The sequence below is a fragment of the Penicillium concentricum genome (genome assembly GCF_028827145.1).
Source record: "Penicillium concentricum strain IBT 3081 chromosome Unknown utg000002l_segment0_segment0, whole genome shotgun sequence".
NCBI classification, from domain to species: Eukaryota; Fungi; Ascomycota; class Eurotiomycetes; order Eurotiales; family Aspergillaceae; genus Penicillium; species Penicillium concentricum.
This window is the reverse complement of record NW_026622755.1, coordinates 4,590,024-4,602,519: the sequence shown is the minus strand read 5'-3', so window position 1 is coordinate 4,602,519 and position 12,496 is coordinate 4,590,024. Positions and strand designations below refer to the sequence as shown.

General features: G+C 48.1%; 4 protein-coding genes across 4 annotated transcripts; 2 read left to right on the top strand and 2 right to left on the bottom strand.

Moving 5' to 3' along the window:
- Positions 1–2,318: 2,318 nt before the first annotated feature.
- On the top strand, positions 2,319–3,836 carry N7517_005386 (pepsin-like aspartic protease; the record flags this gene model as incomplete). Its single annotated transcript, XM_056723116.1, has 1 exon — positions 2,319–3,836. The coding sequence occupies one exon, from the start codon at positions 2,319–2,321 to the stop codon at positions 3,834–3,836; it is 1,518 nt and encodes a 505-aa protein (XP_056579366.1).
- Positions 3,837–4,731: 895 nt separating this feature from the next.
- Positions 4,732–6,173, bottom strand: N7517_005385 (uncharacterized protein; the record flags this gene model as incomplete). Its single annotated transcript, XM_056723115.1, is given in 4 exon segments — positions 4,732–4,778; positions 4,832–5,880; positions 5,955–6,053; positions 6,073–6,173. The coding sequence occupies 4 exon segments, from the start codon at positions 6,171–6,173 to the stop codon at positions 4,732–4,734; spliced, it is 1,296 nt and encodes a 431-aa protein (XP_056579365.1).
- Positions 6,174–7,320: 1,147 nt separating this feature from the next.
- N7517_005384 (putative acyl-CoA thioester hydrolase) lies at positions 7,321–8,800 on the top strand (the record flags this gene model as incomplete). Its single annotated transcript, XM_056723114.1, has 5 exons — positions 7,321–7,464; positions 7,527–7,591; positions 7,648–7,944; positions 8,003–8,184; positions 8,250–8,800. The coding sequence occupies 5 exons, from the start codon at positions 7,321–7,323 to the stop codon at positions 8,798–8,800; spliced, it is 1,239 nt and encodes a 412-aa protein (XP_056579364.1).
- A 1,044-nt stretch (positions 8,801–9,844) lies between these two features.
- On the bottom strand, positions 9,845–11,967 carry znfA (putative C2H2 finger domain protein; the record flags this gene model as incomplete). Its single annotated transcript, XM_056723113.1, has 3 exons — positions 9,845–10,373; positions 10,427–11,548; positions 11,645–11,967. The coding sequence occupies 3 exons, from the start codon at positions 11,965–11,967 to the stop codon at positions 9,845–9,847; spliced, it is 1,974 nt and encodes a 657-aa protein (XP_056579363.1).
- Between the last annotated feature and the right edge of the window lie 529 nt (positions 11,968–12,496).

The following is a 12,496-nucleotide window of genomic DNA, read 5'->3' as shown; positions in this document are numbered from 1 at the left end:
TTTTCAATCTGCTAAATTACCACCAATCTACTACTCAAGATGACTCAATACCTTCATGGAACAAACCCCGAAAAATATCATTTTCGTTGTGCCGAGGCAGTCGATCCAGTACCCACCATGATCTACGACAAAATCAGATCCACGCCCCCGGGAACTCTCCGCCGTTAATCAAAGTCCACCATTAACCCGAGGTCACCAGGTCACCAGTCGAGTGGGTCATTGTGTCCTTGGGAATCGCCGACGATTGCACCACGGTCCTTCACATGTGCCATACCGAGAAAGCTGTCTAAATAAGCCTAAAGTAGTATTCGCTGCATATATTCCGCATATATACCGATCCCGACAGCGCTGGTTCTGTCCAGCTCGGGAACAATGACGTCGGCACGTTCGCACTAGTATACCGAAATTCTGCACGTCGAGAATCGAATCAGCCCACTTCTCTTTTCTTCCGTGTCTCTAGCGCCGGGGTAATATCTTTGCAGTTCCGAGGTTTCTCTTTTGCAATTTTCAGTTGCCGGTGGAATCGTGGGGAAGTTCGGAGTCTCCGCTCGGGCTATTTCGGGGAGAGCTGGGGTCGATTATCTGATTGATTTATCAATTGCTTTTCGTGGATTTTGGGAGTCTTGATCTGTGAGTCATCAAATATTTGTCGCTTCTGACAACGGTTATTTACATTTTAGCGTTAAGACTATATTGTGGCTGGTGCTTTTGGTGGTTATTTGGGTCGCAAGGGGTTTGTGGCTTTGCATCGCGATCTACTGGTTTTGTGCTTTTGTTGGCAAAATTGTGACTGCATCGGTGTTATATTGAGTCCTAAGCGTATAGTATGTTTCCTTGGACCGTGAGACTCTTTGGGCCTATCTATCATTCACCTTATGGCCGGTCGCGAGCAGTCTGCCTTCTCGATGGGCCCATTTAGCCGACCTAATGGTCAGCAATTGATTGAGGCTGAAGTTAATCAAGGCTGCTGAAGGTTATATATTAAAGTTGGGCCATGATCTAGGTAAGTATGCGCTCATGCCAAAACATGAATTGTGATGGAATAGCAAGGTTTGATATATCGAGGTAGTAATTCCTGTCGCACAGTGTGTAACTATTGTAGTGGGCTTTAGTTGAATATTTTAATGCGGCGGCTTGTAATACCAGTGCGAAAAATTCTTAGACTTCCAATGGTTATAACTTCTGCACTTTGACTTATTTAGTGGTATATGGGGTACTCGCTTTCAGATAACTGGCTTTGGTTCATGATATATATACCCCACCCCGTACGGAGTACAATATAATGACTGTTCAGTTTATAGATGACAGAGCTATTCTTCGCCTCTTACGCGATACCGCACATTTTATGATGCAGCCATGGAAACTCCTGGATGTGTTCAATTTTCTAACCAGTCTCCACAGTTGCCTCATGATCTACATGATAGATCTATTTCAGGTCTTCCACTATTATAAGGAGTCCTTTTCAATCAATTAAATCAGCCCCAAATGCATACTACATACTAATCATTCAAGCTTCGTTCAGTCTTAATGTAGCGAACGGTAAACTGAAGTATATAGTAAGTAGACCCAAGTATTCAACTGCAAAATAAAAGTGGTCCCTGTCAGGGCTGCCAGGGTCAGACGTTCTCGACCCAAGTGGAGGTGTAAATCCAGTCTAGACCGTATGTTGATACCCCGTACGCCTGGCATTCCTACGGTCGCATTCTGTAACCTCAAGCGGTTTGCTAGTTTCCTTCTTTTGCATTCTGTTTTTTGTTTTTTTTTTTTTTTTTTCACTTTACATACTCCCATGAAATTTTTGAATATTTAGCTATTTAGCTATTTAGCTATTTACCTGTTAAGCTGTTAAGCTCCAATTTAATGGACCACTAATACATTTGCATGCCCCATTATAGTCCAATATAAAAATAGTCTAAAAACAAGATTCGAGATCAATATTCCTGTATTCCTGTATGGAGTATTCATATAGAACTTCCAAGGTTTGAGCTTGGACTCCACTAGCTCCATTACCGAGATGATCAATACTGGAAAGAGCGTTAGACCAGTGGAGGACAGTGGGAACTAAACCCAAATAGGTTTAGATTCAACTGGAGTTCTTGTCAGTTTTGGTCAGGGGTTCACAGTGGAGACCGTTCGCCACTTCCCCCCTCACATCTTTCAATTCAAACTCTTCAATTCTCTACTATTTATTTACTTTTCACACTTTCGTTTAATTCCCTTCCAGATCTTTTGTGCGGTTATTTTGAATAGACAATTGAATCCGACGGTTCCTCAAATGCAGGTTTCTACATCTTCTGCCTAAAAATCCCCCAGGGATCATGCATCTCTCATCATGTCTGGTCTTCATTGCTGGCATCTCGGGCGTGCACGCCTTTTATCCATGGGAATTGCGGATGAAACTTTCCACGGAAACAGTGGAAACAACAGTCGAACGTCGCTTTGTTCCATGGACCTTGATTGAAGCGAAATCCGAGAGTACCGACAGCACCGACACATCCACAACCGACACAAAACCTTGGACTCTTGACCTGAAGAAAATGCCCGTTCGCCGCGACGATGGCTATAAGATCGTCGAGTCCCATAAGCCGTCATTACCAAACAGCGCACCATTAAACCAGGACGGAACGGATTATTCATACTTCTCTCCCGTCCACGTAGGTTCGCAAAAGAAGGAAATGTGGATGGCAATCGACACTGGAGCACCAAATACCTGGGTCTTCGACTCAAATTGCACCGAGCCTGTCTGCGCACGTCATCACAAGTTCGACGGCTCAGCATCAACCAGCTACACCGCCGACGGTTCGACTTTCAGCCTCTTTTACGGTAGCGGTAAGGTCGATGGAAAGATGGGAAAAGACACCATCTCAATTGCAGGGCTCGAAGTCTTGCAAACTTTTGGTCAAGCCAACAATGCCTCGGAAACTTTTCAGAGTTACCCATTCGACGGGATCCTTGGCCTGGGTCGGTCGCATACAGCAGGGTGGAATTTGCCATCTTTCATGGATCTCGTTGCCGATAAAAAGCTCATCAAGTCAAACCTGGTTGGGTTCAGCCTCTCTCGCTCGGCAGACGGTGGCAAGGATGGTGAAATCAACTTTGGTGATGTCGATAGAACCAAATTTGATGGTACCATCAAATACACTGCTACCAACGATAAAATCTGGAGCATCCCCGTGGATGATGCTTATGTGAATGGAAAAAGTTGCAACTTTTCCGGAAAATCCGCTACCATCGACACCGGAACCACCTATCTCTTGATTCCTCCCGCAGATGCCAAAGCCCTGTTTTCTCTCGTCCCTGATGCATCTCAACAGCCTTCCAACAAGAATAACTATTTGATCCCATGTAACTCGACTGCTACCATCGAGTTCGAGTTCTCTGGTGTCAAATATAACGTCTCCCCTAAGGATTATGTCGGAAACGTCGAGTCGGACGGTTCGGACTATTGCATTTCGACCATTGTCGGCTATGCATCCAACGGTGCAAACTGGCTTGTCGGCGATGTCTTTTTGAAAAACGTTTACACTGTGTTCGACTTCGATAATGGACAAATCGGTTTTGGCGCGCTTGCTTCAGCCTCGGCCGCAGCCTCGAAGTTGAACTCAGACTCACACTCAAACTCATCTTCAACCTCATCCTCTTCAACCTCATCCGCGGGCAATGGGACATTCACCGCACCACCAGTCACTGCCACCGCCTCATCTGGTGCCGACGCCACATCATCATCATCGGCCACCTCTACAATGGCCACGATCTCCGACAGCTCCGCATCCCACCTCGTCCGCGGTATTAGCTGGTCTATGCTCACGGTAATGCTTGTTGCATTCGCTATTTGAACTGCATTTTAGCCCACATTTCCCTTCTCAGCAATTTTTTTGATTTGGCGGCAATCATATTTCTGCTCTTTGTATTACTGTACACTCACTTATTCCCCATGTCTTTTCCGTGCATATTGTCGATTGTTGTACACGCACATCGTTTCACTTCTGTTAATACTCCCGGGTCCACATACGAGCGCCCACTCATTCTGGCATACGTTGGCGGCACTTTGTCTATTCGGCTTTTTTTCAGCTGCATATATCACTCGTTTTGTGTGGAACATCCAACATCTGTCCTTCATTTGAAGAGGACATGACTTGCCATTATTTTTTATCTACATAGACAAAAGTCTACAATATCATTGGCTAGAGGCCAACATCTCATAATATCACCTGCAGTTTCCAATTGTAGATTAATCATGTCTAATCCATGAATCAATGCACCTTCCAAGATTTCAATATGAACTGCCCGTATGAATTGGGGTAACATGTGACATTGAAAATCAGGGAGGCAGGAGCCCACTTTAGGAAGGTACGTTGGGGGGTATACACCCCTCGCCCGTGGATTTTTCCTCTTCTCTTCTTCCTCTCACCGGCCTAAGATGGTGGAAGCGGAGGGTGCCAGACTTATGCACCAGAAAGATCTCACATTATCAAGATCTTGAGGTCAATGGTGGTCCGCACGCTGTTGGTCCGCGTTCAAATCAAACTGGGAACCTGGGAGTTCTCGTGGAAGTTCGTTGACAACGACGTGGCTGAGCTTCTGGGGCTCGATAGTCATTATCGGGTGCGTGGTAGTCAACCAATACGTTTAAAGCTGAGGACGTAGGTTTGAGTTATATCTATGGATGTCTTTTGGGCTCGCGTAACAAGTCATAAGAATCCCATAAAGTCCTGGCAAAGTTTCTTCCATTCACAAAGTCTTCTGAGGTAGGAGCGTGTAGTTCTTCGGATCCGACTCTGCACCTCATAATCAGCATTCATCCTCACATCGCAGCAAAGGGAAGACCAACCAAGAATGTCCCGATTGAAATCCTCAACTCCGTTGAACCCAGCAATACCCATCAAAATATCCAAATCCGCCAGCAACGACTTCATAACATGCCTAACCCCATCCTCGCCCTGAATACTCAACCCCCAAATCCAAAGCCGACCAATAAACACGAATCGCGCCCCCAGTGCCAACGCTTTAACAACATCACTAGCCCCCCTCACCCCAGAATCAAACATGACATAAATGCTCTCGCCAACGGCCTCGGAAATCTTCTCAAGTGCATCAAGACTAGCAACAGCCCCATCAACCTGCCTCCCAGCATGATTACTCACAACAATTCCGTCAACCCCGAGCTCAACACACCTCCTCGCATCACTAACCGACTGAATCCCCTTAATCACAAACGGCCGTCCCCCACTAATCGCCCTCCAAGTCTCCATTAACCAAGGAATCTTCTCCCACGACCAAGCCCGCCCATGCCAAACAGAATCAATCCACTTCGTCGACGCAGCAACAAGATCATCAGGATCAATACCGTCCGCTACACATCTCTTCCGAAAAACAGGGTCTTCAAGTCCCATATCCGCCCCGAATCCACGGTAGAATGCATAATTCGACGATGCGACGTCGTCATGTCGCCATCCAAGCTGCCACGTATCCGTCGTGAGAATCAGCGCGTCGAACCCGTTTTCCCATGCCCTCGTTAGAAGCGATACTGTCAGCTCGTCGTCGTGCGGCATGTATAGTTGGAAAAAGCGGGTGCCTGTAGGCCCGTTTGCTGATGCGACTTTTTCAATCGACGTGCTGCCGGCTGTTGAGAGACAGTACGGTAGGTTGAGCTCGCTGGCCACTTTTGAGACCGCTGCTTCGCCGGACGGGTGGTAGATTTTGTTTATTCCGATTGGGGCGAAGCCGATTGGCGCGGATACTGAATGGTTGAAGATTGTTGTTCTTGTCGAGCGGTTGTTTGTGTCGATTAGTTGGTTTGGGATTAGTCGGTGCCGGTAGAAGGCTTGTCGATTTACGAGGTGTGTGTTCGACATTCCTGCATTTGAGGAGGCGTAATACCTGTTTGATTTTTGGGGTTAGTTCATGTGTATCGGGATATCGCTGGTCCCGTGTCCTGAGGAGGTGGTATGTACCAGCCGCCTTCACTCAGCTTCTCCTTCGCTCTTTCTTCCATTTTTCGGGGGTCTGTAGAAGTTAGGGTTTCTATATGTTTGGCGGGACCATAGTCAAAACTTGCCAGTATTGAATAACGGTGTCGTTCCTTCATTCTGCTTCCAGAAGTTCTCTCGCTGGTAGAGACCCCATTGAGGTGTAGAGCGATCTTTTATATGTGGGTTTGTTGGGTCGCTCATATTACAGATAGGTGAACTTTTTGATTCCAGGTTCTTCAAATCAGTATGTCAACTCGAATAGTACAAAAATAAAAGAGCAAGTTGCCTTCGAAGTAAGTGTTTAGATCAATATCTTATCGATGACTTCATTTTGACGCTGTTTGGCTATTGGAGAACATCACAACCTTGGAAGATTGTAGTGTGACTTCGGCCCGGAGCTTGGTTAAGCTTAAATGAACTCCATAGTCAATACACCTTTCCTTCGCATTTTAACTTCAAGAAGGCCAAATGAAAAATCGGGAAGTTGCTAACAGTTGAACGTATTCGATTTCAGGTTTGGAACCTCGGAAGTTCTCATCCAATATGACAGAGAGCAACCTTCCGAGGTCCAAAAGTGTAAGACCGTTAAGCGCGGAGGGACGATCCGTCATATTCTTATAGGTGTGTATGGCAACCGGGCTGGTGTTAGCCAGCTTATATGACACTAGGGTCGAGTCGGCAAATCATGATTCTTCCTTTGTACGCTTACATTTTGCTTTGAGTCCTTCAGCTACATCCATCCCCAGAACAATATAAAACCCTCAGTCGGGAACGATGACACCGCTTTTCGTATCCGAGCCGAGAATCCCCGGGGCCTAACCAGATCGGGGAAATGTTACGGGAGACTGCAGTGACCATCAGGGGCATAACTCATGGACTTATATAAGTTCTCACTTGCTCACAACAGAATAAGTAGGTTGGAGCGCCTTTTATCAGGCTACTCGGTTGCCAGGACTAACTCCTATTCAAATAAAGTAACCTATTCAAATAAAGTAAATGAAGTCAATTGCCAGTAAAGCGATATAGTCAAGTGGCTAGGGCGGTCACTTTCTGCCAAGCCACCGGGTAATTGAATCTCCCTTGGTCACTACCGCCCTCCGTATACATCGGATCCTCGGTCATCGTCATTTTGAGTCCGGAGTACAATCTACCGGGATATCTACATTTCTGTCTCCTTTTGGGTTTCCTTTGACATCAAAATGTTTGGCCTCAGTAGAAGATCAGCGCTTGCTCGCTCAAAATCCTTGGCTGCGCTGCCCGCGCGAGCCGCAGTCGCAGCCCAGCCATCCTTCATCAGCACCCAGGACTTTCACTCCACGCCGTCTCAGGGGGGTCCCGGCCGACGTGGATGCCCATGCGTGTCAAAACGCCATGGATCGATGCACTGACTCAGATTCGCGAGACTGAGAAGGCTGGACCAGAAGAGAATGCTGGGCAGAGCGTTATGCCTGATGTCTCGCCAAAGAGAATGTCGGACAGTTATTACAGTGCTGTGCGTATAACTTTTTGTATCTGGTGGGGGTGAAAATCGGTTTGATATTGACTGGTTGGTAGATTTTGCCTCTGGCCCAAGACAAATGGCTTTTGGATTCTTATCTCAACGCCTCCGGGCATATCAGGTACGCCTTTCATAGCCTACCTATCAAAAGAACATTTGACTGATCACTCCGACTAGACTGGGATCACTTTTGATGGACCTCGATGCCCTAGCTGGCATCGTTGCATACAGGCACACAGGTGACGGTGTATCCACTGTCACTGCGGCGTGTGACCGGATCACCATTGAGAACCCGCTAATGGAGATTTGTGACCTTGAGCTTAGCGGCCAATGTACCTATGCGACTGGTCGATCAAGCATGGAAATCTCCCTCCAGGTCACCAAGGCCCGCCCGGAAGGACAGGAGCCGAAGCCTGAAGATGTCCTGATCACTTGTGCTTTCACAATGGTTTCACTGGACCCGGTTACCAAGACGTATGTTCCTTCTCTGTATCGAGTGATACACACACACAAACTAACACTACACAACTAGGCCCGTTCCAGTGGCTCCTCTCCTCATTGAAACCGAGGAGGAAAAACGCCTCTTCCGAAAGGGCGAAGCGAATTATCAGGCCAAGAAGGCCATTCGCACACGCAGTCTCTTGGAGAAATCACCAGACGAAGAAGAGAGCAACCTGATCCACTCAATGTGGACGAAGGAGATGTCTTACCTGAGTAAGTACCAGGAAACCTTTTACCCAATCCCTTGCCTAAATCCAAGAATACTAACCCGCCCCCAGAGCCCCAAAGCGCAACTAAGCGCCCCGCGAATCAGGTCTTCATGAGCGACACAGTCCTCAAATCCGCCATGATTATGCAGCCGCAATATCGCAACCGACACAACTTCATGATCTTCGGTGGCTTCCTGCTAAAGCAGACCTTCGAGCTCGCCTTCTGCTGCGCCGCATCCTTTGCACACGCTCGACCAAACTTCGTCGCCCTCGATCCCAGCACATTCGAGAACCCAGTGCCCGTAGGCAGCGTGCTGTACCTGCGCGCGACGGTTTCGTACACGGAACCCGAGGAGCGCGAGGGTGATAGTACAAAGTACACCAAGGTCCAGGTGCGTGTTGACTCTAAGGTGCGGGATGTCGAACACGGCACGAAGAAGTCCACGGGTATGTTTAACTATACGTTCCTTGTTGAGAAGGATGTGGAGGTTATGCCTAAGGGGTATGGTGAGTTTATGCTTTGGGTTGATGCCCGTCGGAGGGCACAAAATGCTGCTGCTATCGATCCGGCGCATAAGCTGAGTGCGCTGCGGAGTATTAAGGACAGTGTTACTGAGTAGGCAAAAGTTAGTTGGGTTGTTTATTATGCTTTCTGGGTTGGGTCGGGCATTTTCCCATTAGATTTAGATCGTTTCAGGGTCTCGTGTGTTTGAATATATATTGGTGGTTTCTTTTGTCTTCCGTTGAAAATATATATATTCGCTGGGCTATCTGCATATCAAGATAGCACTCAATACTGAGGAATATACCAGCAGAACTTAGAAAGAGATCAAAATTTTCAGAGAGGCATAAAAGCCACTTATCTTGTGAAGGCTACCATGCGAAGAGAAAAGAAGAATCTATATACAACGCCCTCCATTCGCCTCACAGTTCCATCCAACAAAAGTATGTATAAAACGGGCGGGGAATATGTATATAACAGCATAGAAGAAAAGAAACACAAGCCGAACGCAAATATTCCATCCAGTATTCCAGTATTCCAGTCCGCCCAGCTGGAGAACCAACCATGAAACCGACTCCATGTAAAAATGAGATGAGAATGATATAAAGAATCCTCCCAGACCATTGCAATGCAACCGGGGTATACACAGAGGTTGATCCAACTGAAAAAGATCCCAGTCCCGACTATAACTCCTCCTTCCGTGGAAAAGGAAAAAATTTCAAAAATGTTCGTTTCAAGTCGTGATTTCAGGCTTTTTTTGACCTTGGGTGGCTTTTAAGTGTCTTGTCACTTCGCCTTTTATAATTTGAATATGAGAGGTATTTTGTTTTTGGTGTTTTTGTTTGTGAGAGGTGAGCAGATGTCCAGGGGTAATTGAGTGATGTTGAGGTGATGCTGTCTTTTTGTAACAGTGTTATGTGGAGATTCGAGATTCTAATTTCAGATTTATCGATAAATGCGAATGAGTTCAGCGTCTCGATTGTCCAAAAGAGCAGAGGGACGATTAGTGCCACAAGGGTGAGAACTATCATCCAACCCCTGGAGTATGAACTGGCGAGGAATGCAATTAACAGCACAGAGCCGCTTGCCGGGAACCGTCTTGTAGGCGGATGCTACAAGGCAGAGGAACTTCCCGATCAAGGGAGACACGACTTATTGATTGTCATTGCTCGCTAAGAACTTCCGAGATGGCATTGGACGTCAATGAACCCCCAGTCTGGGAGCCAGAAGCTGTTTTATCCCTAGGCCCCCGAGGCTCGCGAGGCTCCGGCGGCTGCTCTTCTTTCATGCAAGCATTTTCCAAGATGTTAGTCCACTTCCCACTGGTGCCAGCATGGCTATGCTTCAGATGCTGTCGGAAGTGGTCTGCGCGGAAGAATTTCTTGGCATTGTTGCACTCGCCGAATTTGTGCACGGTGGTCAAGTGCTCGAACCGTTGATCCCAGTCTGCCTGAGGGAAATTGGGGAATTCCTCCCCGCAGTAGCCGCACGTGTCATGGGTAGGTCCGGCATTTGTCTGGCAGGACTGTGTGCCTGAGGCGTGGAATGCGGCTTGGAAGCTCACGAGTGCAGCACACGACCATGAATGGCGTCGTAGGTGGAGGGAGTTTTGGTGTCGCTCGGCTTCGTTTTTGTTCTTGAAGCGGTGGTTGCAGTATGCGCATGCGTACTGTTTCTCCATCTCGTGTGCACTGTTCTGAATTAGTATGGCTCATATAATGAAGACATCTTAGCGTCAACTTACCGCAGACCATCTGGATTGTCGAACTTCTTGGGTTTCTTTGGACAACAATCGCAGATGAAAAGCCCGCCGATCTTCGGCGCGGCCGGCTTTGGTACATTCATAATCGTCGTCGGCACAGACATCTTCCCAGTGGCGTCCGTCGCAGGTGGTTCCAAAGATGCAGGTCCTGGAATTCTTGGAAGGCTAGGCTGAGAAAGCGCCGCAGTAGGGCTGGGGTTGAGAATAGATTTTTCGTGGAAAGTATCGAGATCGGAGCTTGGCGAAAAACCACCTGGAGACGGCCGATCGTACGGAGAAAGGCTGGTCATACTGCTACCTCCAATAGACAGCGTAGACGAATACGAGCCCGAGGTCCGGATGCTCAAGGATGAGCCGGCTGAAAAGGTTCGTTGACTCGTGGCGTAGTTGGGGTTGACCGAGAGTGTGTTGGTAAACGGATGACCACTGAGTCTTCGTTGTGACAAGTCTCCGTTACTCGTAGCGACGTGCAATGTATGTCTATCGTCGCTTATCGGCTCACGCGGAGGTGATGATGCCCGTCGTTTCATGCCATGTCTCGAATCCGGATATGGCGGAGTGGGCTCTCGAAGAATGAATTGCCGCGGGGGTGCCGGCTCGTCAGTCGAAAACTCTCCCTCGATATCTGAAAACACGCCCTGGTCGTAGCTTCCGCGGTTCGATCGACTCGGTAGACTGATGCTGTCTTCTCGCTGTGGCGTTGTTCCACGATAGCGGCGTCGGCTCACATCCCGCAAAGATCCTTGGTCGTAATCCAGTGCTGATGATGGTGCGTTGCTCTCCACGCTTGGGCTTCGGCCTACATACTCTCTCCAGCCGACCTTGGTCCTGGGAGAAACGCCCCCGGACTGAGGGCTGTTGTGCCATTTCACGTCCAGTGTTGACCCTTCCGAAGGCCCGGGTGATGGCAAATTGCTAGGGCTTCGTGAGGGGACGGTGAGCGCAGGGAGCGAATTTCGATTGTCGGTTCCGAGACTGATAGACCCCCCTGGGGATGGAGGTTTTGCTATTTGAGGCTTTCCAATTTTGGATAACAGGTGTTGATCGTAAGCATTTGATGAGTCTTTGACACTCCGCAGTGAAAATTGACGTTCGCCACTCAAGCTATCAATGTGTTAGCAAGGATCAACCTGGCATAGAAAAGCGCGGTACTGTGAAACCGAGAGTTGTGCGCAGTCCTGGCGCATCAAGTGGGCTTACATTGGACCCGCCGGATTCGGGATGACCGACATTGAGTTTGGAAATCCGTCTGTAGCTGGCAGAGGTGGCTGGATCTGGATCTGAGTTTCGGGGCTTCGCGAGAGGGGAGCTCCACCCTGCCTCCCCTCTAAATCGTCTATCTGCATTGGATCACCCTGAGAGGCAGTTTCCGGTCGTCGGCCTCCAAACAAACTTGAGCTCGGGTTGATAGGTGGAAGAGAAGTCGGAGTTTGTAAATTTGCGTGTTGCCAGCCAGCGTCATAACCCATTTCCAAGTCGGGGATTCTGGGTGGCGGCGGAAGTGGTGGAGGGGCAGTGTTCATAGTAGTTCTAGTCCGTGAAGCTATAGGTAGTGGACCGTGAGATGAGAGTGCCAGCTCTGGCATAGCGTATTGGGATTGGGAAGAACGCTTGTCTCTGAAATCATGGAAGCTCGGCGGAGAAAATCGAAGGTCCATTCTAGAACCAGAACATAGAGCCGGAATTGGAATCAAGATGGGCTGGTGCGCATCCAGATGAGCGGAAGTTGAGATCAGAAATAAACTCAGGCAAAAGACAAGGTCGAGCTTGATGTGAATCGGAACAAGCAGGTCGAATCAAGATCTCCAAATCCCAGCAATAACCCAATCCAGTTGAGTGCAAACGTCGGTCGTGAAACCAGCTCTGATTGTTAAGCGGGCCGTTAACCAGCCTCACACACTCCGAATAGTTTCTCAGAAGGTCCAGCTTCTGCTTCAAGAGTGGAAGGGCGAATAGTTATATGGCGACAATGTCAATAGAAAACTTCATGCAGTGTAAAAGTCTTGTGAGTCTACTTTAAGAGTCAGATCATTTGAAAGTGGACTTGACCAG